General features: G+C 35.8%; 1 protein-coding gene across 1 annotated transcript in view; it reads right to left on the minus strand.

Annotated features, from left to right (window-relative positions):
- UNC13C (unc-13 homolog C) overlaps positions 1-24,848 on the minus strand; it is a gene marked incomplete at its 5' end in the record, with an annotated part of 578,171 nt that overhangs the window by 47,923 nt on the left and 505,400 nt on the right. The window contains one exon of the mRNA XM_081292419.1: positions 24,205-24,352. Coding sequence (XP_081148545.1) covers positions 24,205-24,352 — 148 coding nt within the window. The remainder of the gene's footprint in view (positions 1-24,204; positions 24,353-24,848) is intronic.

Raw genomic sequence — 24,848 nt, forward strand, 5'->3', positions numbered from 1 at the left:
TTCTGTTCCCCCAATTTGAAATGGAACAGTGTATTAAGTGAATGGTGGTGGCCCTGGGATGGTACCTGGAGGATTTTCCTTCCTTCCTTCTTGTTGCTAATTCATTGACAACATACCTTGGTGAGTGTAGATAGAAGTCTGTACCATCAGCCATGCACCAAAGTGAAAGAGCAGACTGGAAAGGAGCAGATGTTTTCCTCTATGATCACCAAAACTTTAATACTTTTTCTAGCTGACAGCCAGCAAAAGTCAATTTTTATTAGCTGCCTATGAAAAACATGAATATAAACAAGGCAATTGCTACACCATTTTGCCCACCTTCTACATCTTTCTTTTCTCTATGCTGATTACCATGTAAGTCTTACCAAAACTTGGTCTCTGCTCCCCTAGTATCTTCTCAATCCATTCCTACCATCAGGGACACTCTCCTTTCACTAGATATTCTTATCAGTCTGGCTTAAATTTTAAGTAATCTTATTTGTGGCCCATTTTCCCAAGATACTTATCCTCTCTTTGACTAGAGACCATATTTTATTGTCCTCAGGATTCTCTGGTATATAGACCCTCAAAACATGTTTATTGCTTATTTGACTAATTTTACTCATATTCATTACATGATATAGCATGTATTCTTTGGAACCAACATATTGCAAGGAAGAATGTAGTTCACTCTAATCTAATCTAACCCCTAGACCATAAATTACCCGAGAGTAGGGGCTTAAGTATTGAATACTGTATCATCAATATCTAGAAGAGGGCTTGATCTATGATAACACTCAGCTAACATTGGTCTCATGAATGAATAAGTAATCTATGGAGTTATCATAAGGTATAAAAGAGGCATTTTTTCCAAATCAAACCAAAGACAAGCAAACACTGATAAGGTGAGAATGATGTTCTGAAATTCAGAAATATTATCAGTAAACACCTGAAAAACAAGGCACCATAAAGGTGAATGACAAGTGTTCAGATGTTGCAGTGAGTGTACATCCAGCCACACAGAAGCACCCAAGACAAATCCATCTGGAGGTATCCTTGAATCCTTCAATCTACCTGATCTCATCTTGTTCTCCTGCCTCTGGGATTCTCCCTCATATTCTGAACACAGCCTGATCATTCCTGCCTCTTGGACTTTGGTGATGCAATCTTATGTTCGTTCACAGAAGCTCCCCTCTCCCAAAGTCATGTGGCCAATTTAGAATCCCTCCCTAGATTGACCTTTTCCATACTGTGTTCCCTGGGTAATGACTCTATTCTTTTGGAATTTAGTGATATCTCACTGTACTTGCTAAATAGAAAAATGAATAGTCCAGGGCCTGCCATGTTCTCAACAAATATGTGCTACCTTGATATTACCCTCTTGCCCCACATTTATTCATTATGGCCTGATGGATTATGCATAAACTACTTTGAAGTAGGAATGGTGTTTAGTATTCTTTTTGTTCCAAAGCATCTCTTAGAATGAGGGTTTAATAAATAATCATATATTTCTGTTAAGTTATATCTAGGGAATTTTTCCTTAAAAACATAAATATATAAAAATTATCTCCAATGCAAGAGAAGGTAAATTTTCTAGGCCCTCTAATTTTAACAGAATAGATGCTTATGGTACTCTTCAAGTTTACTTGCAACAATGATGGGAGCTGGGGTTGGGGAAGAGTAGGGGTGAGAAGACCACCATATTTTTCTTCATTTTATAAAGTAGGGGATAGGAAAGGTAGCAGAATACAACAATTACTAATAGGGCATTATGTAAAATTGTGGATGTGTAACCGACGTGATTCTGCAATCTGCATTTGGGGTAAAATTGGGGGTTCATAACCCACTTCAATCTAATGTATGAAATATGATATGTCAAGAGCTTTGTAATGTTGTGAACAACCAATAAAAAAAAAGAACCAGATGTTCTTCATGTCCACAAAGGATAGAAACATGATAACATAAGCTTAACAAGTACTCAGAAAAATTTTATAGATGTAAGGATGAGTTTTCAACTGGGTAAGTGACTAAACATGAAAATAGGTTACTTAAAAGAGATTGTTAAAAACCATGCAAAAAAACATGTATTTTGAGTGGTTTAAGCCTTTAACTATGGAGGAACAATTACTCTCTTGAGGTTCATGCGGTGCCTGGATCCATTATGCTCAAATATCATTGGGGAATCTTATTATTCAAAACTTTAACAATCATATTTAAGTTAGAGAAAAGATTCTTACCTTTTATGCTATTTGCAGATAAAAATAATGATTTCAAGCAGATATTGAGAAAACACAGATTAGATTGCAGGTTTTAGAAGATACTAAGTTAAATAAAAATCAAGGAAAAGGCACCAAAGGCAGAGGAAATTGTTCTGGCTTTATCTTTTAATGATTTGTAACCCTGAATCTGGCATAAACGCTCAAGTTTAGCAGAAAATGTGCTGGATTTAGAATCTTAAAACAGGGATTCACATCCTAGTCACTAGTTTTTTAACTTTGATTAAAAGACCCAAACATTTTCTCTTTATAAACTGATTGTCTCAGGAATTTTGTCATAGAGATGGAAAGCTTACTAACAGGCCAACAAATATCCCTGCCATCATTTTTAAAGGAAAACAACTTCCTGTTTCAAATATATGCATATTTGTGTCTCAATATGGTCACCATTTACTGAGTGCCCAGTAAATGACATGCTGCATAAATGATTTTACATTTTAAGCTTTAGGGGTTTAAAGTAGTGTCTGATAATGGAACAGCCAGTTGTTCTAGAGCCAGAGGGACAAATTAGGATAGTTAGTAAAAATTACATAATCAAATCAATAGAAATGGATTCATGATTCAGGCAAGATGGCAGCCAAGTAGATTCCTCCATCAGTTGTCTCCTCACAAGCACACCAATTTGACCAATTACTCAAACAAACTAGCTTCACAAGAGCTAAGTAAATCAAGTGAGAAACCAGAGTGCCTGCTTTTAAAATTAAAAAAAAAATTAAGTGACACATTAAAGAAAGCAGGAAGGAAAGAAGTTTCTCGACTTAGTTCTCCAACACCAAGCACCTAGCATGCAGAAAGACACACATATCTGGTGAAGGGGAGAGAATTAAATCTACGCCTTAGACTTGAAACATGGTACCAGACCCACCACAGTAAATCCAAGCGCTGGGAAAAATCCCCTTAATCTCTAATGCCAGGTCAATACAGTGGTCCAAGCCATTGGAACTGCCTAAGGCCAGATGGCCGACTGCTTCCCCAACCTCTGTGCTAATCTCTGGTGGCTGAATAGGAAGCAAGACTTGACCTACTATAGGGAGCAGGGCAAAAAGCTTTCATAGGACTTTGTCTTAGAGCTCAGACCCAGCCTGCTATAGTGAACCTCAACATCTGGTAGAAACTGAAGGCCCTCTAAGCAGGCCAGATGGAGCCTTTAGATAGGACCTGACATCAGATGGAGACCTGTGCACTGGTGGGACACACTCAAGTTTGGCTTTCTACAGTGGATATCATGATTCCAATATGATATTTTCAGGGGGATACTTCATATTCAAACCATAACATCTGGCAAGGAGTTAATATTCAAGAGTGTATAAGGAACTCCAAACCCTAAGTCACATGAGGAAAAAAATACAAAAGCAAAATCCCTCCCCAGCCAAAGGGGGCGGGGGAGGAACCACCAACCAACCAAACAAAACCAAATAAGCAAGCAAAACAAGAAGTCAAAAACAAGCAAACAACCCTATTATAAACTGGGCAATAAACATAAACATTTTTCAAAAGACATAAAAATGATGGGATAGTACCAAAAGAAATGCTCACCATTACTAATCATCAGGGGAATGTAATTAAAAGCCATCATGAGGTATCATCTCATCCCAGTAATAATATCTATTATCAAAAAAGTTAAAGATAATAAGTGCTGATGAGGATGTGGGGAAAAGGGAATGCTTGCCCACTGATGGTGTAAATGTAAACTAGTATGGCCAGCATGAAAAACTAGTATGGAGGTTCCTCAAAACTCAAAAAATAGAACTACTGTGTGATCCAGAAATTTCACCACTAGATGGTTACATCTCCAAAGGAAATGAAATCTGTCCAAGAGACACCCTAAATCCCACTTTCACTGCAGCACTTTTTTCAAAAGTCAAGAAATGGAAACAACATAAATGTCCATTAAATGAAGAATGGATAAAGAAAATGTGGTACAAATACTCAATGGAATACTATCCCGTTAGCAACACAAATGAAATTCTATTATTGTGACAACATAGATGGAACTAAAGGTAGTTATATGAAATGAAATAAACCAGGCACAGAAATACAAGTACTCCATGATCTCATCCATGAGGGATCCAAAAACGTTGATCTCATAGCAGTTGAGAGTAGAATGGTGGTTACTAGAGACTGGTGAGAGTAGAGTGTGGAGAGGATAAGAGAGTTTCAGCAATGTATAGTGAGTTACAAATAGAAAGGAGTAAGAAGATCTTGTGTCAGGGATGTGGTGGTCAGCTCAGGAGTTCAAAGCCAGAAACAGAGAAGCCCTAAGCAATTTAGTGAGGCCCTGTATCAAAATAAAAAATAAAAAGGGCTGGGAATGTGGCTCAGTGGTTAAGTGCTCCCAAGTTCAACCCCTAGCATTGGAAAAAAAAAAAGAAAAAGTAGTTCTGTTGTGCTATTACACAATGGGTAACTATAGATAAAAACGTACATTTCAAAAACTAGAAGAAGTGATTTAAGTTTTTGTCATAAAGAAGTGAAAATTTTTGAGTAGATATATTTAATCTGATTTAATCATTGCACATGTGTTTATGTTTCAAAACATTACATGACACAATTCTGATGTTTTATGTATCAGTTAAATTTTAAAAAAAACAGACTCAGTTCTACAATTCACACTTTAAAGTATTTGAGCTAAATCAATATAAATTAAATTCATGGAACCGTTAATGACCACCTCCCAGTGCTTTTTCCTTCAGCTTGAACAGAACTTATATACACCCACATCATAGGTACTGTGCCTGGATGTGCCTCTGTACTCAGGTCCTGGTCAAGTGTTTCATCTAAATTTCTAAGATTCTCACACAATATCATAGAATCTTGGAATTTAAAAAAAAATCTTAGAGGTTAAACTTTTCTGCTCATTACTGGAGTCCTTTGTATGGTATGCCTGGAAAATGTTAACAAGCCTTAGCTTGACTACTTTCCATCATGTAGATATTGCTATCCAAAAAGGCATTCCATTCCTTTACCAGATGGGTCCACTGGTTCGTACATTTTCCCCCCTAATATTAAGACAAAATCTAATCCCTGAAATACATCGAATGCCTCTTTTTTTTTTTTTTTTGTACCAAGGACTGAACTCAGGACACTCAACCACTGAGCCACAACCTCGGCCCTATTTTGTATTTTATTTAGAGACAGGGTCTCACTGAGTTGCTTAGTGCCTTGCTTTTGCTGAGGCTGGTTCTGAACTCCCGATTCTCCTGCCTAAAGCCTCCCAAGCCGCTGGGCTAATGCCTCAATTTTTTAAAAGTCATCATTGTGCTTTATGAAAATTATATTCAACTGGAAAATGGTTTCTTTTTTGGATTCATATATTTTTATAATTCAAAATAAAAATTCCATATAATGTATTTGCTTTTCTAACACTGGAAATTTTCATGAATGTGGTCTGTGATATCTCTCACACCATATGTTCATACATTACTTACTAATGTATTTGCTCAATATCTTGAGTTTTTAGTTTGTGTCAGGCAATAGGTGTCAGGCAATAGGTGTCGTCAGGTAATAGATCAGTAGATCACAGAAAGATCAAATTCCTATTCTTTATTGTAGTGATTACATGTCAAACAGTAGGGTTTCTCTTGTACCCTTCTGCAATGCCTTAGGAAATGAGATTATGCTCCAGGCCTGAAGATCTTCCATCCCCTTCCATGTCTTCCTCAGACACATCTTTGAGATTCATAAACAGAAGAACCAAATCCCTGGCTAAGTATGATAACTCCTTTTTGTGTGCAGGAACTCTGGCCTGAAGTTGTGGAAAAGTGTCTGTCTACCAGAAAACCTTGGGTCCTAAAAAATAGATCTAAAAAGAAGGATTATTTTCAATGAGCTCCTAATAAACCTGTTGTGATTCCTCTGGTGTACTGGTGCTGCCCTTGGCTCTTGCATGCCTGAGGCCTGGGCTTCCTGACCCTGCTGTCCATGAAGCATCTCATGATGTGATCCTGTTCAACTCTTCTGGCTACTGTCATGTGGTCTCTCCAGCTGTTGTCTGTGTGCGCACATGCACAGCAAAGGGCAGCTCCTGAGGGCAAGCCTGGGGCCTAAGGTCATTTAGGTTTGCATCGTGGTCATGCTCTTTACTTTTATTTCAGTTCATAGATGAAAACCCCCACAAAACTAAACACCAAAATTGGTTGGCTTCTGTAGTCAGCCCGTTCATGGTGGATGAGTTATCTAAAATTCACAGGAAGGCCTGTTTGGCATATGATATAGGAAACAACTGTAGTACTTCTGGTAGAAAAGATGCCCACAGTTGGAGATCAACATTAATTATATGCCATGAGAAATACGACTTTCTGACAAATATAATCTCTACACTGGAACTTGCACGTATTTCGGGTTTGAACTTTTGGATTTCACTTTAAACCCTGCCAATTCAGCTAGACTCAGTCATACTGAGTGTTTGACCAAAATTACCAGTTTGTTCAGTTGAAAAACAGAAACCAAGCCCTAAGATGATTATAACTGCTACTGAAGTCATATATATCATTAAAGATTTCTAAGTCATTTTGATGCTTAATATTTTTATGCTTTGAGTAAATATACTGACTACTTTATTTGAGAGATTGAGTGATTAATAAAATGAATAGAAAATTATTTTTTCAATTTTGGGGGGGGCAAAATTTTTACATAATATCAAGTGAAAGTCATTGGAAAATTGAATCTGTACAAAGAAGCGAAAGAATGAAAAATGACAGTTGCTTAAGAATTTCAAATTATTTCTGGAGAAGATGTTATTCATTTGTATCATTAACACCACCCTTATAAGTAGTAAGAAATGTATTTCCGTATAGTGTGAATGACAAAGTTAGAGGTGAAGACACAATTGCCCCAGATAATTTAAACAAAACAGCATTACAAATTCCATAATTAAGAATCCACTTCTACAGTATTTTGTAGGCATTATTCTAGGAGCTCTAATAAATATTCACTCATCTAATCTCACTAACCACTCAGGGATACTAATATCCTCTTTGTACAGGTGAGGGAACTGAGGCACAGAGAAGTTAATGAAAATTATTACAGCTAAAAATGGCAAAGAAAGAACCTAAAAAAATAGAACCGTTCAAAACATTACATAGTTCTTAATATACCATATTTCACAGATTGATTCAAGTGGGTTATGAACTCCCATTTTTACCCCGTATACAGATTGCTGTGTCACATCAGTTACATTTCCATTGATTTACAAATTGCCTTTCTAGTGACTGATGTATTCTGCTGTCTATCCCATTCTCCACTGTCCCCTCACCCCTCCCCTCCCCTCCCCTCCCCTTCTCTCTCTCCATCCCCTCTACTATAAATCGTTTCTTCCACTTATATAATTTTTCTCCTACTCCTCCTTTCCTCTTATATGTAATTGTGTATAACCCTGAGGCTCACCTTCCAATTCCATGCAATTTCCCTTAACTCTCACTTTCCCTAAATAAAAAAAAAAAAAGAGGTTAAGTAAGGTGCTTAATTTGAATACTTAATTAGGAGTCTAAGAAAAATAAAAAAGTGGAATTTAAATTAACCTCAATATGACTTCAATCCATGCTCTAAAAATTATATTAATTTAAAAGAATTGTTACTATTATACAAGTCTAAATGGTTCTCATTGCATATCATAATTATTGTTTTTATGAACTTGGGACATCAAATGTTATACATGTTAATTTTTATATTAGAAAAAACTAAAAACCTGTTCTTGAAATACATAAAAAAAATAGAACTGTATTTGAAAAAAATGTTCAATGTATTCGAGAAAGTAAATTTTAAGTCAATTCATATTTTCTTGGTATTTGAGCAGAGAATGTTTTGGGCCCTCGGGTCCCAAATGAAGCAAGGTGAAGCAGAGTTCCACATAAACCAAAAACATCACTGTGCCATTGGAGCTGGTGAGGGGGTTGTCTGCAGATCATAGATGTTAATGCCAGGAGTGAGAGTAGGGTATCCTAGCCTTCTTTACCTCTTTCCTAGGATTTTCTAATCCCCTCTTCAGACTATATCACACTACAAAACCCATCTTACTACTACTAGATTGGTCCTAGATATCCAGCATGGATGAATCAATCTTATTTTGTTCTGAAAATTAGTAAAATAAATAAATAATGGATTATCATCATCTCATTTCTTAAAAAAAAGTGACTCAATTACTCATTAACGCCTGTTCAAATTGACTGTCAAATATTTTATTATCAAATATATCAATATCTTGTATGAGGACATCTGCTCTTACCTGACTAAAGTAAAAAGACACTTGCCACTTTAGAGGGGTTGAATAGGATAGAGAACCAGAGGACAGGAAAGGGAACTGGATGGAGAGGCTCTTTATCATATGTTTCCTTACCTCCCCTCCAAGTTTGATTGCTTATGGAGAGGAACTGAGTCATATCTATTTCTAGGGATGAACTCCCACCGGGCCAGAAATGCTTATAAACTGAGTAAATGGCAGAGGGTAGATAGCAGACTCAGGACAAGTCCTGATCTCCTTGTAAGGTTAGGTATGTGATGATACCCATCTGTTGACTCTTACAGTATTGTATAATCTATACTTTGTACTCTTCTATCAGTTATATTGAGTGAATCTTACTGTATGTATTAGTGTTGGTTGTTTCTAAGAAAAATAGAATAATTCCTCACAATAGACTCTGAGCACACAGAAAGTTCCAGGTTATATATCATTTCATATATATATATATATATATATATATATATATATATATATATATATATGAGATTTTTGAGATTTGAGATTTGTTTTGAGATTTTTTCAAACTATACTGATGGAAAAATTCTGCCATATAACAGAACACATATTTGTTTACAATCAACATGACTTAAAGTCTCACACTGAAATATAAATTTCGATCCCAATCAATAGTTCCATAAAATCTATAGAAATAATAAATTATTGCTGGAAGGAAACAAATTATCTGGGGAGATTTTAGTCATATTGGTATGTAAAAACAAATCTACAAATGATTAAATGTTCATTGAATGAATAACTGAATTAGTAAGTGGGGTGCTAATAAATGATTTTTGATTGATGACCTTAATTTGTACAACTCGGTGACATCACTGAAGGCCTAGGTAATTCCATTTCCACAGAATTACCTTTTTAGTTTCTTTCTTCACAAATACTCAGAAACAATTTACTCCCTGGCTGACCAGGAGCTGACTGCTCTAATCCTTGAGCCAATGCCCTTTACCCATCATCATGCTTTATTGACTGTCATTTCTGATAAATAAGCATAGTCACAGGATCATTTATGATTTGTCTCCCTTGACAGAATACATACCCCACAATGATAAAGGCTTAGCCCAACTTATTACTCTCATAAAAGGAAATGCCAATTAAAAATAAGCTAATTGTAGTTATTAAGGAGCACACAATAAAAAAGCAACACAGTAAGGCAAGAATATGAATTGTGCTTGTGGGAGGGTAAATGTCTAGATCAAAGTTATCGCTTTATAATAGTCTATTATAACAATAAAATTCCTCATGTAAGTTTCTTATACTCACAAACCATTAAAAATTAATAGCAGCAGATACATACATCAGAAAGGGAAAGGAAATAAGACTTAGTGCTACAGAAAAACCATTCAACCACAAAGTAAACAAGTAAAAAATGATCTAAAAAACAAGAAAACAATAAAATGGCAGAGGCCCTGAACTCTTAATAACAATCTTGAATGTAAATGGATTAAATTCTCCAATTGAATGATAGAGTGGCTCACATGCAGGGCAGACAGAGCACCAATCTCCAAGATATATAAAGAACTCAACAAACTTAACACCAATCTAGATGCCCTTCAACAGAGGAATGGATAAAGAAACTGTGGTACATATACACAATAGAATATTACTCATCATTAAAAGAAAATAAAATTATGGCATTTGCAAGTAAAGGATGGAGTTGGAGAATATTGGGCTAAGCAAAGTAATCCAATCCCCCCTCAAAAAAATATCAAAGGATGAATGTTTTATCTGATAAGTGGATGCTGACTCCTAATGAGGGCAGGGGGGAGGCATGGATATAATGGAGGAACTTTGATTGGGCAAAGGAGTGAGAGGGCTGGGGAGAGGGTGTGGTGGTAGGAAATGTGGTGGAATGAGGTGACTATCATTGCCCTAGGTACATGTATGACTGCACATGTGGTGCAACTCTACTTTGTATACAGAGAAATGAAAATTTGTGCTCCATTTGTGTACAGTGAATCAAAATGCATCCTGCTTTCATGTATAACTAATTAGAACAACAAAGAAATAAGCCAATCCCCCCAAACCAAAATCCAAATGTTTTCTCTGATAAGCAGATGCTAATTCCTAATTGTGGGGGGAGGCTAGGGAAAAACAGAGGTACTGTGAATTAGGCAAAGGGGAATGAAGGGAGGGGAAAGGGTATGCAGGTAATAAATATAGTACAATAAATTGAACATTATTACCCTATGTACATATATGATTACACAACTGGTGTGATTATACATCATGTATAACCAGAAGAGCAAGAAGTTATACACCATTTATGTATGTGTCAAAATGCATTCTTCTATCATGTGTAACTAATTAGAACAAATTTAAGAAGAAAAAAAATAGACAAAGGTAACAAGAAGTACAGACCCATATCACTGAAGAACACAGATGCAAAAATCAATAAAATTCTAGCCAACCAATTCCAACAGCACATCAAAAAGGTCATCCACCACCATGATCAAATGGAATTCATCTCAGGGAAGGAAGAATGGTTCAATATGCACAAATCAGTAAATAGGATACATTGCATTAACATAATTAATGACAAAGTCAAATGATAATTTCTTTAGATGTAGAAAATGTATTTTATAAAATCCAACATTTTGTCTTAAGGGAAAAAAATCAAATTAGGTGTAGAAGGGATGATCTTTACATTGAAAACTAAAACATTAATGAAAACATCTAAAGTGAAATAAATCAAAGACATCCTATGTTCACAAATTGCAATAATATTATAGAAATATCCCTGCTATATCTTCTTTGATGTAGACACCAAAGTGACCTAGAGATTCAATGAGATTTCTGCCAGAATACCAATAGGATTATTCACAGAAATTGAAAAAAATATCCAGGATTTTGTATAGAACCATACACACATACACAAATCTCAAAAAGACAAATCTTAAATAAAATGGACAAAGTCGGAGGAATCACAGTACTTCAAAATATACTACAAAGGTGAATATGGAAAACAGTGATACCAGAGAGTGGGGAAGGTATTAGAGATGGGGAGACAGAGGTGGGTTAAGAAGTAGAATGTTACAAATAGGAACAAGTTTTGATGTTCTGCTGCACAGTATGGAGACGCTAGTTAACACCAATGATTATACAAAATAGCTAAAAGGTAGTGTTCTGAATGCTCTCACTACAAAGATATGGTACATTTATTAGTACAGATATCCTAATCACCGATTTTTATCATTACATAATGCATACATGTATTGAAACATCATGTAGAACCCCAGATCTGTATATTTTATGTAAATTTATATATACACATATACACACAGACACACATAATTATGTGTTGATTAAAAAGAAAATAAAGATGCTTAGTTCTTTGTTATAGACTGAATTCTGTCTCTCCCGTTTCCAAATTCATATAGAAAAGCCCTAATTCCAATGTGACTATGTGGAGACAGGGCTTTTAAGGAGGCAGCTGAAGTTAAATGACGTCATAATGGTGGACCCCTGATCTGACAGGACTGGTTTCCTTGTAAAAACAGGAGGAGACACTAATTGCAAAACTATTTCCTTTCATAAAGATATGAGAGGTTTATTCTTTGGACAAAGCCAATCTAACACACCTGGTTACCTCAATTTTTCAGTGAGTTTAGGATGGGTTCTGTGAAGATGGTGCTCAGTCCTCGTAAGAACAAGTTCGTGTCCACCTTTAGAACATGTATGTAACGGGTCATGATTCCTTGGCTAGAGGGAAGGGTGAAATTTTTTTATGTCTTTGCAGTCTCTTAGTGGATTTCCTGTGATGCACATTACCTTCTGGTTTAATGCTTATTCAATAATAAAACTTTTTCTCTCCTATCTTTGTGCAGAAGTTTTCTGAGTTGGGAAGAAATTTTGTTTTTAATTATATTTCTCCAGCACTTTCAAAGTTAAATAAAAGGCAATATACAAACATCTGTTGAATTAATATCTATGGTTTCATATCTGTTATTACTGCAGCTACTCAAAAAATAAGGGTTCCAATAGAGTTTATTAATTTTAATTCTGATGCTCACATTAACTAATGGTAGGCTAAGATAAAGATTAAATATTTCAGAATAAAATGGTTTTACTCAGATGCTTATAGAATCATTTTAAATGTTTGGAGAAATTAGATTTCTTTGGTTAGTGGAAAAAAGTCATATACCCTAAAGACCAGTCTCAGCTGAAAATGTCTCATGAGCCTTATTGGGTCACTAGGGGGACCAAGGAGAATGTCACAGTTGTACTTTGTATTATGGAAATTTGGACCATAATGTTTACCTTGTATTTCCTAACCTTGCCATCTAAATAAACTGTAATAGGTACCTGCTAATTTCCAAACTGGCTTATCACAAAACAAAAGAAACTGGAAATTCTTTTTCATTTCCAGTTTATTTGCTTAGAGTCTACTATTGAGTTTCTTCATAGTGGCTTTTCTTTTAACACAATTTTGTTTCTTTCTTAAATGATGTAGGACACAGTATTAGTTGCTCTGTTTAATTTGGTTTTGCATTGGGGGTTATGGTTGCTAAGGGGGATATGCTATCAAGTTACTTTGTCTTTTCAGTAAAAGGGAATTCAAGGTGTTTACAAACCAAAAGAATGAAATGACTTCAAGTAGAAAATAAAATGAAATGAGGCATAACTGTATACTACAAGATAGCACTGCAATTTAGAGCTGGAACGGTTCTAGTATGTTCTCAATCTATCATAAACACATTTTACGTTATAAACATGTATTGGAAGCAAACAGCCAAGCTTTTTGTTGAGATTTATATGTTTTGGATTTTTGTTTTTAATTTGTTATTGTGGTCTCTCTGCAGCCACAGGCCACAACAATCACTCTCTAGGAGAGCCCTAGCGAGGGGAAAGTTAGGTGTGTTTCTCAGGGGAAGAACCATAAGGTGAAAGCAAAATGCACACAACAGAACGGGCATTACTCACAGGTCCTGGAGAGGTTCTGGTGCCAAAGAAAGCCTAGAGGTGACAAGATGTTCAGCCTGGGAGTGTGCAGGAGAAGATTTGCCCTTTTTAAAGGTCTGGTGCTTTAATCCCTTAGGCTGTCTCACATGGGTGCATATTGGCTAGTTTAAAGGGAGCCTCGTGAAGAAGGGGAATGTGTTTATAGGACTCCCGTGTTGACTATTAGGTTTTACTGTGGTCAGCTGCTGCAGATTGTGTTGGGTTTGAATCTGTGGGATAAAGAACACAGGGGCTGTATCCCAAATGACCACTTAGGAAGGAAAATTTTAACTAGACCAAAGGTGATAGGTACAACTGTGTTTCAAACAATTTGTATCAGGCCTAAAAATGGATGCCAAGACAGTAAATATATTTAATACATTTATGACACTTTCCCATAGAACCTGGCTTTTAAATTACTTACATGATATTGCACATGAACAGAAACTAAATTGAAAACAATCCCTTTGCTGTAGACTACTAGGCAAGAATCAAGTTTTTTTAGGGTCTTACATGTATAAAGGCAATGCCATTGAAGTGGGGGACCGGGGACTGAACCCAGGGTGTTCTATCACTAAGCTACATCCCCAGCCCTAGGTCTGCACTGCCACACCCCCTCGCTAAGGTAATGTCATTGAAAGAAAAAGTTATGAGGAGAAATGTGAGGGCAATACATACAGGCCTGAACCTTGACTTTGGCAAGCATGGAAGTCTTTATAGTTTTCTTTCATAAAAGCCCTTTTTTATTCTAGCTTCACCTTTTGTTTTTCCTTGTTTTAGTGTGGTCTTCACGAGGATCTTCTGAGGGTGTAAAACACATGCTTTCATTTGGAAAAGAACATTTTTATTGACTATGTTTTGCTGTTATGATTTTGGAGTACTTCTTTTTTCTGGAGGCTTCAGTCTGTACACACATTGCTAAAAAACCCAATAGCCTGAGATTATAGTGTTGCAGCCAGCGAATTAACCCTGTATTAACCACAGATGGCCCTTACTATAGGAGTTTCTCTGTATAAGACTTAACAATAGGTTTCAAAATATGGCCCTGGAGCCTGCAGCATCAATGGCACCTGGGACTGTTATAAATGTGAATTTCCAGACCTCGCTCAGCCCTTCTGAGTCAGAAACTAAGACTAGGGCCCAGCCCTCTGTGTTCGCCAAGGTCAGGTGATTCAAATGTGCATTGATATTAGAGAAGCACCAGTTCATTGTTCTTGAAACCATAAAGGATGTAGTGCATTACTTAAATACATACAAATGGCCAACATCTATAAGTCTTTGGATGATGCTGAAGGCCATTACCCTGTTTAACACTGGGCCAAGCTAATTGTAGTGATGATCATAATTCACATCTTTGGCTAGTTGGTCCTGTTCATGAGTACAATGATTTACCCACAGGATTCAATTAGACACACACTTCTCCCTTCTGGAGTGCTCAGATTCAATTAGAGACCTTAGGAGGCATTAGCCCTGAAGGTACTTACATGGAATGAGCACTTATCCTTCCCTAATATTCACTTCTTTCTGGACTACTTTTCTTTAAATGGTGGCTTGCTCTGTGACTTCTCATATCCTACCTTCCTGTAGTACTTTTTCAGAGTTTGCATTGACTCCCTGGCTTCCAATAATCACCTTACCAATGTAGTTTCAGAATCCACTGCTCTGTTAACTATATCTCCCACCTGCCCTATGCCGCTCTGTCCAGTGCACACGGTCACTTAGACTAGAACAGTGAAAAGGAGTCTGTCTGCAGGCTAAAAGAGATTCTTCACTTGGCTGGCACTTGAATCTTGGATTTCCCAAACTGAAGAGCTGTAAGAGGTAGACTTCTGTGTTTAGGCCACCCAGTCTGGAGTTTTGTCATGGCAGCTGAAGCTGACTGCGTGGCTGCTCCTGTGACCATAATTTGAGAGTGCTTCTCTATTTCACTCTGATGAGTCTCCTGGAGCCTAGATCTCTGTCTTGCTGATATGCCTCACTTGTCCCTCAGACATCCTTTAAAGCCAATTTTGAGCTATATCCCTTCTCTGAAAAATTTTTTTAACCTTTTTATTTTTTTTAATGGATCGAACCCAGTGCCTCTCGAATGCTAGGCGAATGTTCTACCACTGAGCCACAATACTGGCCCCTGAAATCTTTTGACTCCCTTGATCATAACAATTTCTCTTTCTTCTGAAAACCTTCATCATGTTGTCTTTAGACTCATCTGTTATCTAGCACAAATTATTTGGTATGATTCCTTTTCTCGTCACATGGTAGATTCATTTCCACTGTAAGCTCCTTGGAGCACAGAAGTTACTTCTTGTCTTTTGAATAGTGCTTCGCACACAGCAGGGGTTTAATAAGTGTATGATTTTATCTAACAATCACTTTTATCTAACAATCACGGCATGTTCATTGAGACTGTGAATGTGAGTCATGCCAGTGCCCAGGTTTCTCAATCACTCTGAAAGCCTCTTAGTAATGTACAGCTTACAGTGGAGCAAACAGCTATTGACTTTCTGGCTTAGGGCTGCATCCTGATGGGATCGCTTTTTAAAGATATTTTGTAGTGGAAAGACGTATTCTTAAGATAGAGTACATATAGAGACGATGATAATACAAGAAGAATGAACATGTGTGTGCACATGTCTGTGTGCAAAGTGCTTTATAGGTATTACCACTTGTAGTTCTCCCAGCAACCCAACAGAGTTAAAAATTATGTCATCCATTTTAAAGATGGAGAAACTTTGGGGTATGGAGGTTGAATGACTTATGCCAAGGCCATCTAGCAAAGCAGAGGGAGGGCAGATGCGTGGGCCACAAGATGCAAGCCTGCAAGGCCTCATTTACTTGTTTAAACAACACACCCATTTCTTGCCTCTCCTCTATAAACAAGATACTTTAATGCCAGAGGTTTATAAAAGTTTAACTCCCAACTTTTGAAGATGTAGATTTACTATTTATATGCCAATTAACACAGTTCATACTCCCTTTTCTAAGATAAATTAAACACTTAATAGCAAGGCTGAACTTTTAGTGTCAAAGGATAACTGAAGGAAAACATATCCTGTGTCTTCTCTTGGAAGTTAGTTGTAAAGGACATATTCAGGTTGTGAGGCAATAATCTGCAGTTTTCAATTAATGCCCTGACCCCATTACTCTATAAACCCGTTCTGAGTAAATAAAAAAAAAGGCATTGTATCTCATTTTGCTTTCTAGACTCAATGATTTGAAGAATGTTTTTCTGACAAGTCAGTAGTTGCATGAGATTTCCAAACAACTGACTCTATCTCTATTTTACTTTCTAATCAGACCTAAAACAAAGGTAACAACAATAACAAAAACATTGACAAGTATCACAGGTATTCTAAGAAAGAATTACACAATTTGAACACACCTACTTTATCTTCAGAATTACTTCATCTTAATCAGTGCATCATAAAATCACTGGTAATTTTCCTCACTAAGTTTCATAAGTTACTAAGGTGAATATTTATATATATATACACACATATATGTATATGTAGTGCATATACATGTGCATAGGTATAATGCATGGCTCCTGTTCAGGATGACTCTAGTACTAGCAATGCAGTTTTGAGATCCTTTGACATCTAAAGAGAAAATTTAATTGGGCAGTTTATGTAAAGCCACAGATGAAAATACAAAGCCCTGTATGACTTCAAAATCTATTGCTTTGAATTAATAACAGATTTGTAATCAATTAATCTGATTTACCTTGTATAGCAAAGTGTTTTTCATATTTATTTTTTAAAGAAGTATGATTCATAAAAACCTGGACTTTTGGCGATATTTGAACATTTGGAAAATTATAAGCAGCAGGAAAAAATATCTATCATAATTTACTGCACAGAAGTAATTTATTTTGGAATCCTGTAAAAGAAATTTTATACACCAATCTTAATTAATTTAATAACTTTCACCTATTCTATTGCTGAACTCTATCTCAGGTGTGCCCTTAACTCCACCCCTATTCTTGCCACTCAAGCCCACCACAACTCTCACGTGGGTATTTTTACAGCCTCTAGCTTGTCTGCCTGCTTCTGTCTCATCTCTGATCAGTCTGTTTTCTATACTGCATTCTTCCTCAAATCATGTAATGACATTCAATTGCTCTTGGGTGTGATGACTGTCTCTAAAGTGCACCCAGAAGCAAAGTGAAATACTAGACCAAGAATAATCTGAAGCTCTCTGACTCTGTAGAGTTGTTTTGGGGCTAAAGTCAGAACAAAATTATTTGAAGGCACTTATAAACTGTAATAAACTATAAGTATGGGTGGTTGTTAGATTGTCATTTCAAGTTTTTGTTTTGCTTTGTTTTTAAAATAGGATATACAGTATTCACTTTCATAATTATCTAGGCCAATCTTAGTTTTTGAAGGCAAGTAACAGAGAAAACCATAAGTCTGAAAACAGGGATTCCAATACTATTAATACTCACTATAACTTTGGAATGAGATCTGCCTTTCATCCAATAGAGAAATAAAGAAATGTACCCCCCTCCATACACAGCTGTTCATTTAATATGGGTAGTGCTATGATAAAAATGAAACTTTCAAATAATCATGCCATAAACAGAATGAAGAAACAATGGAACTACACCTGTTTTGAGTTAGAAATATGGATAGCCAGTTACTAGTTCAGTAAAAATGATGATTTTTCCTGTTGCATGACAAACAACAAGCACCTGCTTATTCCATGTTGCAAAAACTCTTAAATTTTACAATGTTTTTACCAATGACTCCCAGTTGTTTCACTCTGATTTCAAATTTCCAAAAAAGATGAAATGCTGAGCAACATAAATTGCATTGTAAGGAATCGAATCTGGGATTTTGATGTCCTGCCCAGAATGTGATGGAAATATTCCTATGAAAAGCTCTTTTTTTTTTTTCATTCTGGACAAGTCAGTCATCAAAATTCATTATTTTGTCTCACTCTGAAGAGATAGTCTGATGCTTACTTATTTAAACATGATAATCTTTGATGATCCAAATGACAAAGAGTTGTAATCAAAAAAAGAAAAAAGAAAAGAAAAAAAAAGAAACTAGCAAGGCCCTAGAGATTTGTATCATATCAGTCAGTATTAATAGAAACAGAATTCAAAGTAATCCTAGGGTAGTTTTAAAAAGTGTTTTCAAAGGATGTGGGGAAACTACAAGGGATTATGGAGCTACTAACACCTCTCACCCATAAGGGATGAGGGATGGAAATAGTTACTGGCATTTGGAAGGAGGGAGTTCTTGAGATAAGCTTGAGATAAATTCAGGACATAGTCAGCCTGAGGGAACCATATTCAGAGGGGAGATTGGAGAATGCATATTTGGCCTCACTTTTCCTCTCATAGGGTTTCGGAAGGAGTCCTTACTGTCTGACCCAAATAGGAAATAGAAGGAATCTGTAATCCATGCAGCTCCGCCTCCTGGGAAGAGTAGAGTGGATCAGGAGGAGCAAACAGATATTCAGCACAACCTTTCCTTTTACTGTGTCTAGCACTTAGCACCAAGTCTGGCACAAGGTAAATGCTCCTAAAAATGAAGCAAATGAAAGGATACATGAATTTTTCAGTGACCTAAAGTGAACATAGTAGCACACTTCACTTTGTCCTAGTTGCTTTTGAGTTTTATTTAACAGACTTAATAAAATATCATCATTTTAAGAGTTTGATAAAAATAATCTTATTCTTTCTAACTTTATATACCCCTTCAGTGTCACTTACTATTTCTTCCCTTATATGATAACTAATAAATAGTATCAGCCACAGAATTATAAGCTATTTTTTCCCTAAGTGTGCAACACATGCATATACACACTGGGTGCTCCAGTTTTTAGTGCAAGGCCATGAACATAGTTGCTTCTGATAAAGGTTTGTGGTCCCATAAATTAAAACTGAGAAACCATGTTATATCACACAATTAAAAAATTTTGACATTTTATTTAATAGTATTCATTTGTCCTAAAATTTACTAAGCATTTACTTGTAGCCTACATTGTACTGAACACAGATTTCAAGGATGTATAAGCAAAGTGCCTCTTTTCTGTAAGAGGAGAGAATTATCAGTTACCAGCCATGATATGACTCACTGTGCTCAGGGAGGTTACAATACGAACACTTGGGATGATGGGGATGAGGGTAGAAAGAGTAGGACAAAGAGGGAAGACCAAAGTAGCAATATTTTATACACAACCACACTAGATGCCAGAGGAGTGGAATCAGGCTTTGTTTGAAGGGTTTACTGGAAGCAGTATGCATTTTCTTGCACTCAACTTGGATCACTACAATATAAATTCTTCTAATTAGTGTTCAAAAGTTTCATAGCTCTTAAGCATGTCTAGCAACTAGAGCTAGAATGATAGGACATTGGGAAACAAAGGAAAAAGTAAGAAGGTTCTAGAAGGAGTTTGTTGTCTGCATAAAAACGAAAGTATCAATTTGAAGAAAATCTGAATAGAGGAAGATTAGTCACATAAAAATGTAAAGTAAGGAGGGAGTTTGCCCAGTTATTCAAACCTAGGGAGAAGGAATCCTGGGCTGGAGTAAGCCAGACTAAGACACCATATTTCTTTGCTGATGAAAATGAGAGTGAGCTGGGAGTGGTGGTGCATGCCTGTAATCCAGGTGGCTCTGGGGGCTTAGGCAGGAAGATCACAAGTTGGAGGCCAGCCTCAGAAATTTAGGGACACTCTAAGCAACTTAGTGAGATCCTGTCTCAAAATAAAAAAATAAAAAGGGCTGAGGATGTGGCTCAGTGATTAAGTGCGTCTGGGCTCAATCCCTGGTACCAAAAAAAGAAAAAAAGAAAATGAGAGTGAGATAGTGGTGTGTGTATGTATGATGGATGGGTGGAGGGGATTGTCTCTGCTACTTATCTATGTGACTCACACTTCAGTAAGTTTCTGAACCCATCTGTGACTTAATGCCCTCATCTGAGAGGTGCAATAATGCTACTGGTTTTGCAGGATGATTGGAGGAATAGCGCAGAGGTAGACTGCTTGCTTGGTGCACAATAGATGTTTGCTCAGCGTTACTGTTAACCTTATTCACTTGCCATTTCTACTTTGAAAAGGGCGTCAGCATTTTCAGAAGCATAACCCTTCCTATTCAAGTTGTTTGTGTACAGCTTTTTGACTGCACAGAGGATCTTCACCCAGATTTGTGTTGTGAAAGTCATCAGACTGACTGCAATGTTTGAAGAGACAAACTTTACAAATTCTCCTTCTTTTTCCACTTCTGACTCAAAGTAAAGACTAACCCTTGGTTTTGAAAGGCCGTACTAGCTAGTCCAATAGTCCCCAGGGAAAGGACAGTGACAGATCGATTGGACAGGATTCCTGATCCCTGCTTATTTCTGAAAGACTTGCAAGCTAAAACAAGAAACCACTTTCTGACTAGGTTTTCAAATCAGCATTAAATTGAAAATGGCTGAGTGGATTTTAATATTGCTTCCCCAAATAAGCTGAAGACATTTCTCAGCATTTTCTTCCACAGGTGGCTAACCATTTAAAGTTTCAGTTAAGGCCAATGGCTCCAAATCTCAGTATTTAATTTTAATGTCAGTTCTTTTGTCAACTAAATATGATTAATATTTAGTTTCTCTATATTTCTGATTAAGAAAATACCCTTACTATAGTGAACCATTTTATAGAATGGTTTCTTTTCCACTTTGGGGTATATACTTTTTATTTTGAGGAACACAATTAGAGACAATTAATACCTCTCTAGGTAAATTGACCCCAAAAGACTATATTTGAGGGATATTTCCAAATTTTACTATTGAGAATAAAAATTTCTTAGATATGTAATCTGGCATTTAAGCTTTCCATACTTTATGTTAGATGGTATCAGAAAAAACACATTTTCCACTTAAATTATAAAAATCATAAAAAAATAAGAGGGACCAATTCCCTCATTGTATTAAAGCAATATGATTGTACTGAAGTATATTAATAGATCCCAAAATGTGAATCTGTAGTTCTCTGCTTCCTGTTTCAAATTAAACTCAACTTCAGCAGGATACAGGTTATTAAAATGACCAAAATGGTGTGATTTAAATTTTAAGAAACTTCAGATAAGCAGTGACTCAAGGATTTTACTAATAAAAAGTTAAAAAGAGGATAGATAATAGAATAAAAACATTTCAGCTTGTATATTTTAATTAGTACAGTTATCAACTATAAAGTTTCATTTTCTTTATGAAAGTTATAACTTATAAACATCTCTTTTCTGTGAAAAGGTTTTATGATTCAGGTTTCTTATGCTTTAATAAAAACTCACATAAGGACAGATGGCTCAACAATTATTATTCTGTGTTTCATTCCAAATTGTATTACCCATTGGAAAAAAAGTGACTTAATATGTTAAAGTTTTACACATTTTTCACTGTCTAAAACTGCATGAAATATTAAGGGAGCCCTTGGTATAATGATATAACTGTTAGGAAAAACTTCTCTTTTCCTGATGAATATTGTAATCAAGATTCAAGATATGCATTTTATACCAGTTTATAAAACTGTAAGTAACCAATCTTTGAAAAGCAACAACAAAAAGTATGAATTTTCAAGTTAACCAGCTGGTTTAAACCACTGAATCAACTTCTAAAGGAAGAATATGTAAAAATTCTTACAAATAGTAAAATAATTTCTGCAAATGTTACCTAAAAACCTGGCACAGTATCTCTGTATATTTTAATGGTGCAGAGAAACCCAAGACTGATTTTAATATTTATTGAAAAAAAATATGTAGTGATGTGGTGAGTAGTTTTACTTTAAAAGCAAAAGAACCTTTTTCCTCATAAGAATATATCATCAACGTGTGTGCTGCATTGGGATTCTGGAATAAAGAATATAAGTTATACCTTCTTGGACAGCATCTGCATCCAGAACACCTTTCTCTTTTTATATTCTCATGGCTCAATCTACTCACTTGCTTCTCTGCCTTTCCTTTCTCTTCAAGCCAAAATTTCCATTTTTCTAATGTGATCTACTTTATATAACTTCTTTCTTTTTAGCTTATGTTAGAGAAAGGTGTCCCAACCTCCACACTATTGCCATTTGGAGCCAGATATTTTGTTGTTGTGTTTTGGGGGCTTCTCTGTGCATTTTAGGATGCTTAACAGCATCCCTGGCCTCTACTTACTAGAGGCCAGAGGCCAGCAAGGCAACCTCCAGTCCCAGATGTGAAAATGAAAGCTCCCCAGATGTTACCAAAAGTCCCCTGGGAGACAAAAAACACCCCTGCTTGAGTATCATCATGTTACAGCCACTTGTATACAAAACTTCATCTTTACCTTTGAATATTCTTGTTTGTAAGAGACAGAGTTGAAAGGTGATGCTTAGTAAATATTTGTTAAATGAATGCAGAATAAGATGTTGTCTTAGTATTGGGGTATATTGGTAAAATAATAAACATATTACTCATATATTGAGCTCAGTTTCACTTATGTACTTCAGAAATTCTGCATCTGTTTTGGATTTTTTTTTCAGTGTATGGAATAAAGAAGAAAAGGTAGTGTTTTTCCAATATGACAGATATCATTTGAACTCTGTGGTTCATAAATTTTTAATGAGACTTGAAGGACCTTGTACTTTTTAATTTCCTTCTTTTATTTTGTTTATTTACTTATTTGCTACTAGAGAAAGATGACATTCAACTCTTTTCCAAAAAGAGAACAAAGAAAGAAGAAGGCAGGGTAAAAATAGGAAAGAAAGGAGCAGGGAAAAATTAAGAGAAGAGGAAGAAAAAAAAGAATAAGTGATCAAGCTACAGCAGGCTCCTCTATACTTATAAACCCACCTATGAAATAGTTAAATTCAAATAAAAATATCTTTTTATCTTATTTTTTTTTTTTTGCCACGCTAGGAATTGAACCTAGGGTCTCTCATATGTTAGGCAAACACTCTACCACTGAGCTACATACCCAACCCTAAAAAGTATTTTTAAAGGAACTTGTATTGTTTGACTTCAACACAGTCAAAAGAAGTAATTAATTAAAATGTCTTTTCCCCTGTATATACTACTATAGTTAATATAACAGACAGACAAGGAAAAAAATAGAAAAGGATGAGGCAAAAAGTTTTTTAAAAGAAAAGTTAATTTCATTCAATAATTCTGTGTTCCCAATTTAAGAAAATATGAGAAAAAGTACAAGTAATTGGGAAAAATTCGTTCAAGGTATTTAGCCATGGTACTTATCATCAAGGACATGTGTACACAGTAGATGAGAATTTAGAATCTATATCTGGACTTGCTGGGTTTGTATCTGGCTCTCTATTCTTCAACCATGTGACCTCAGGATGGGATTGTCCAAGAAGCAGAACCTAAGACCAGCATTCAAAGGTAATGAGTCTACTTGGAAAGTATCTGGGAAACACTGGTAATAATAGCGAGAGATGTAAGAAAAAGGAAAAGAAACAATAGTAAAGAAGGACATGCTATCAGGCCAGCCTGCTGAGGGGAACTGGAACCCTCTCCCCAGGGGAACTCTGGACTGATGTGAGTATAGAATATACATCAGGGTTGTCCCAAATACAGGAGATGAAAGTTGTTTTCCTTTCTCTTTTTGTAACTGGCCAACTTCCTGTTCCTTTCAATTATAATTAATGAATGCTAAAATTCTGGTACTCTCTGTTAACCATAATTCTCCATTCCTAATGATGCTTCAGTTTACTCTAGAAAAAATATTAACACTATAATAATTCTGAGGTTGAATTTTAGTTTAGTGTTCAGTTTACCTTATCCTCAGGTTGAATGCGTTAACTTACTCTGTGAGGTTTGAGTGTCTATGAATTTCTTTATCAAGGCATCAGTAGTTTGGGTATAAAGACTGAGAGCGTATCTCAGGGACTGAAGATCTGGGCTTTTCTCCAGGAAATTCTTTTTCAGGCCATTTCCTCCTGCATGAAAATATTGCTAAAAAGGGGGGAAAAAGTCATGTAAGCAGAGAGAAGTAGTACTAGAAGATAATAAAATTACTTTATTACTCTAATAGAGAAACTCAAAATAATAATACAGTATGATAAGTGAAAGGTAGGTACAATATATAATGTTAACATTTGTACAGTGTTAACTTATCATCATGTAATTCAAGTTCCCAAGAAATAAGATTCTTGAAGGTCTATAGTTTTTCCTTTCATTCAAAACTTTAGTTAAACAAATAGGTTATGAAGTTATAATAGTGTTACAATTTTCCAATTGTTTATTCATTTCAAATTCTAGAGCATGAGAAAAATACATAGGGTTATCAAAATTTAACAGAGAAGGTAGCTTCTGGTCACCTAATTTGCAGACACTAATTTAAAATTCTAGGTTAAAGCCTACCACTCCATCTTTCCCAACCTCTAATCACACGATTGTTTAGACACAGGCCAACCTGATGAAGCAGGATGGTACTTGGAAATTCAATAAC

The sequence above is a fragment of the Spermophilus citellus genome (genome assembly GCF_964194105.1).
Source record: "Spermophilus citellus genome assembly, chromosome: 4".
In the NCBI taxonomy this organism is placed as follows: Eukaryota; Metazoa; Chordata; class Mammalia; order Rodentia; family Sciuridae; genus Spermophilus; species Spermophilus citellus.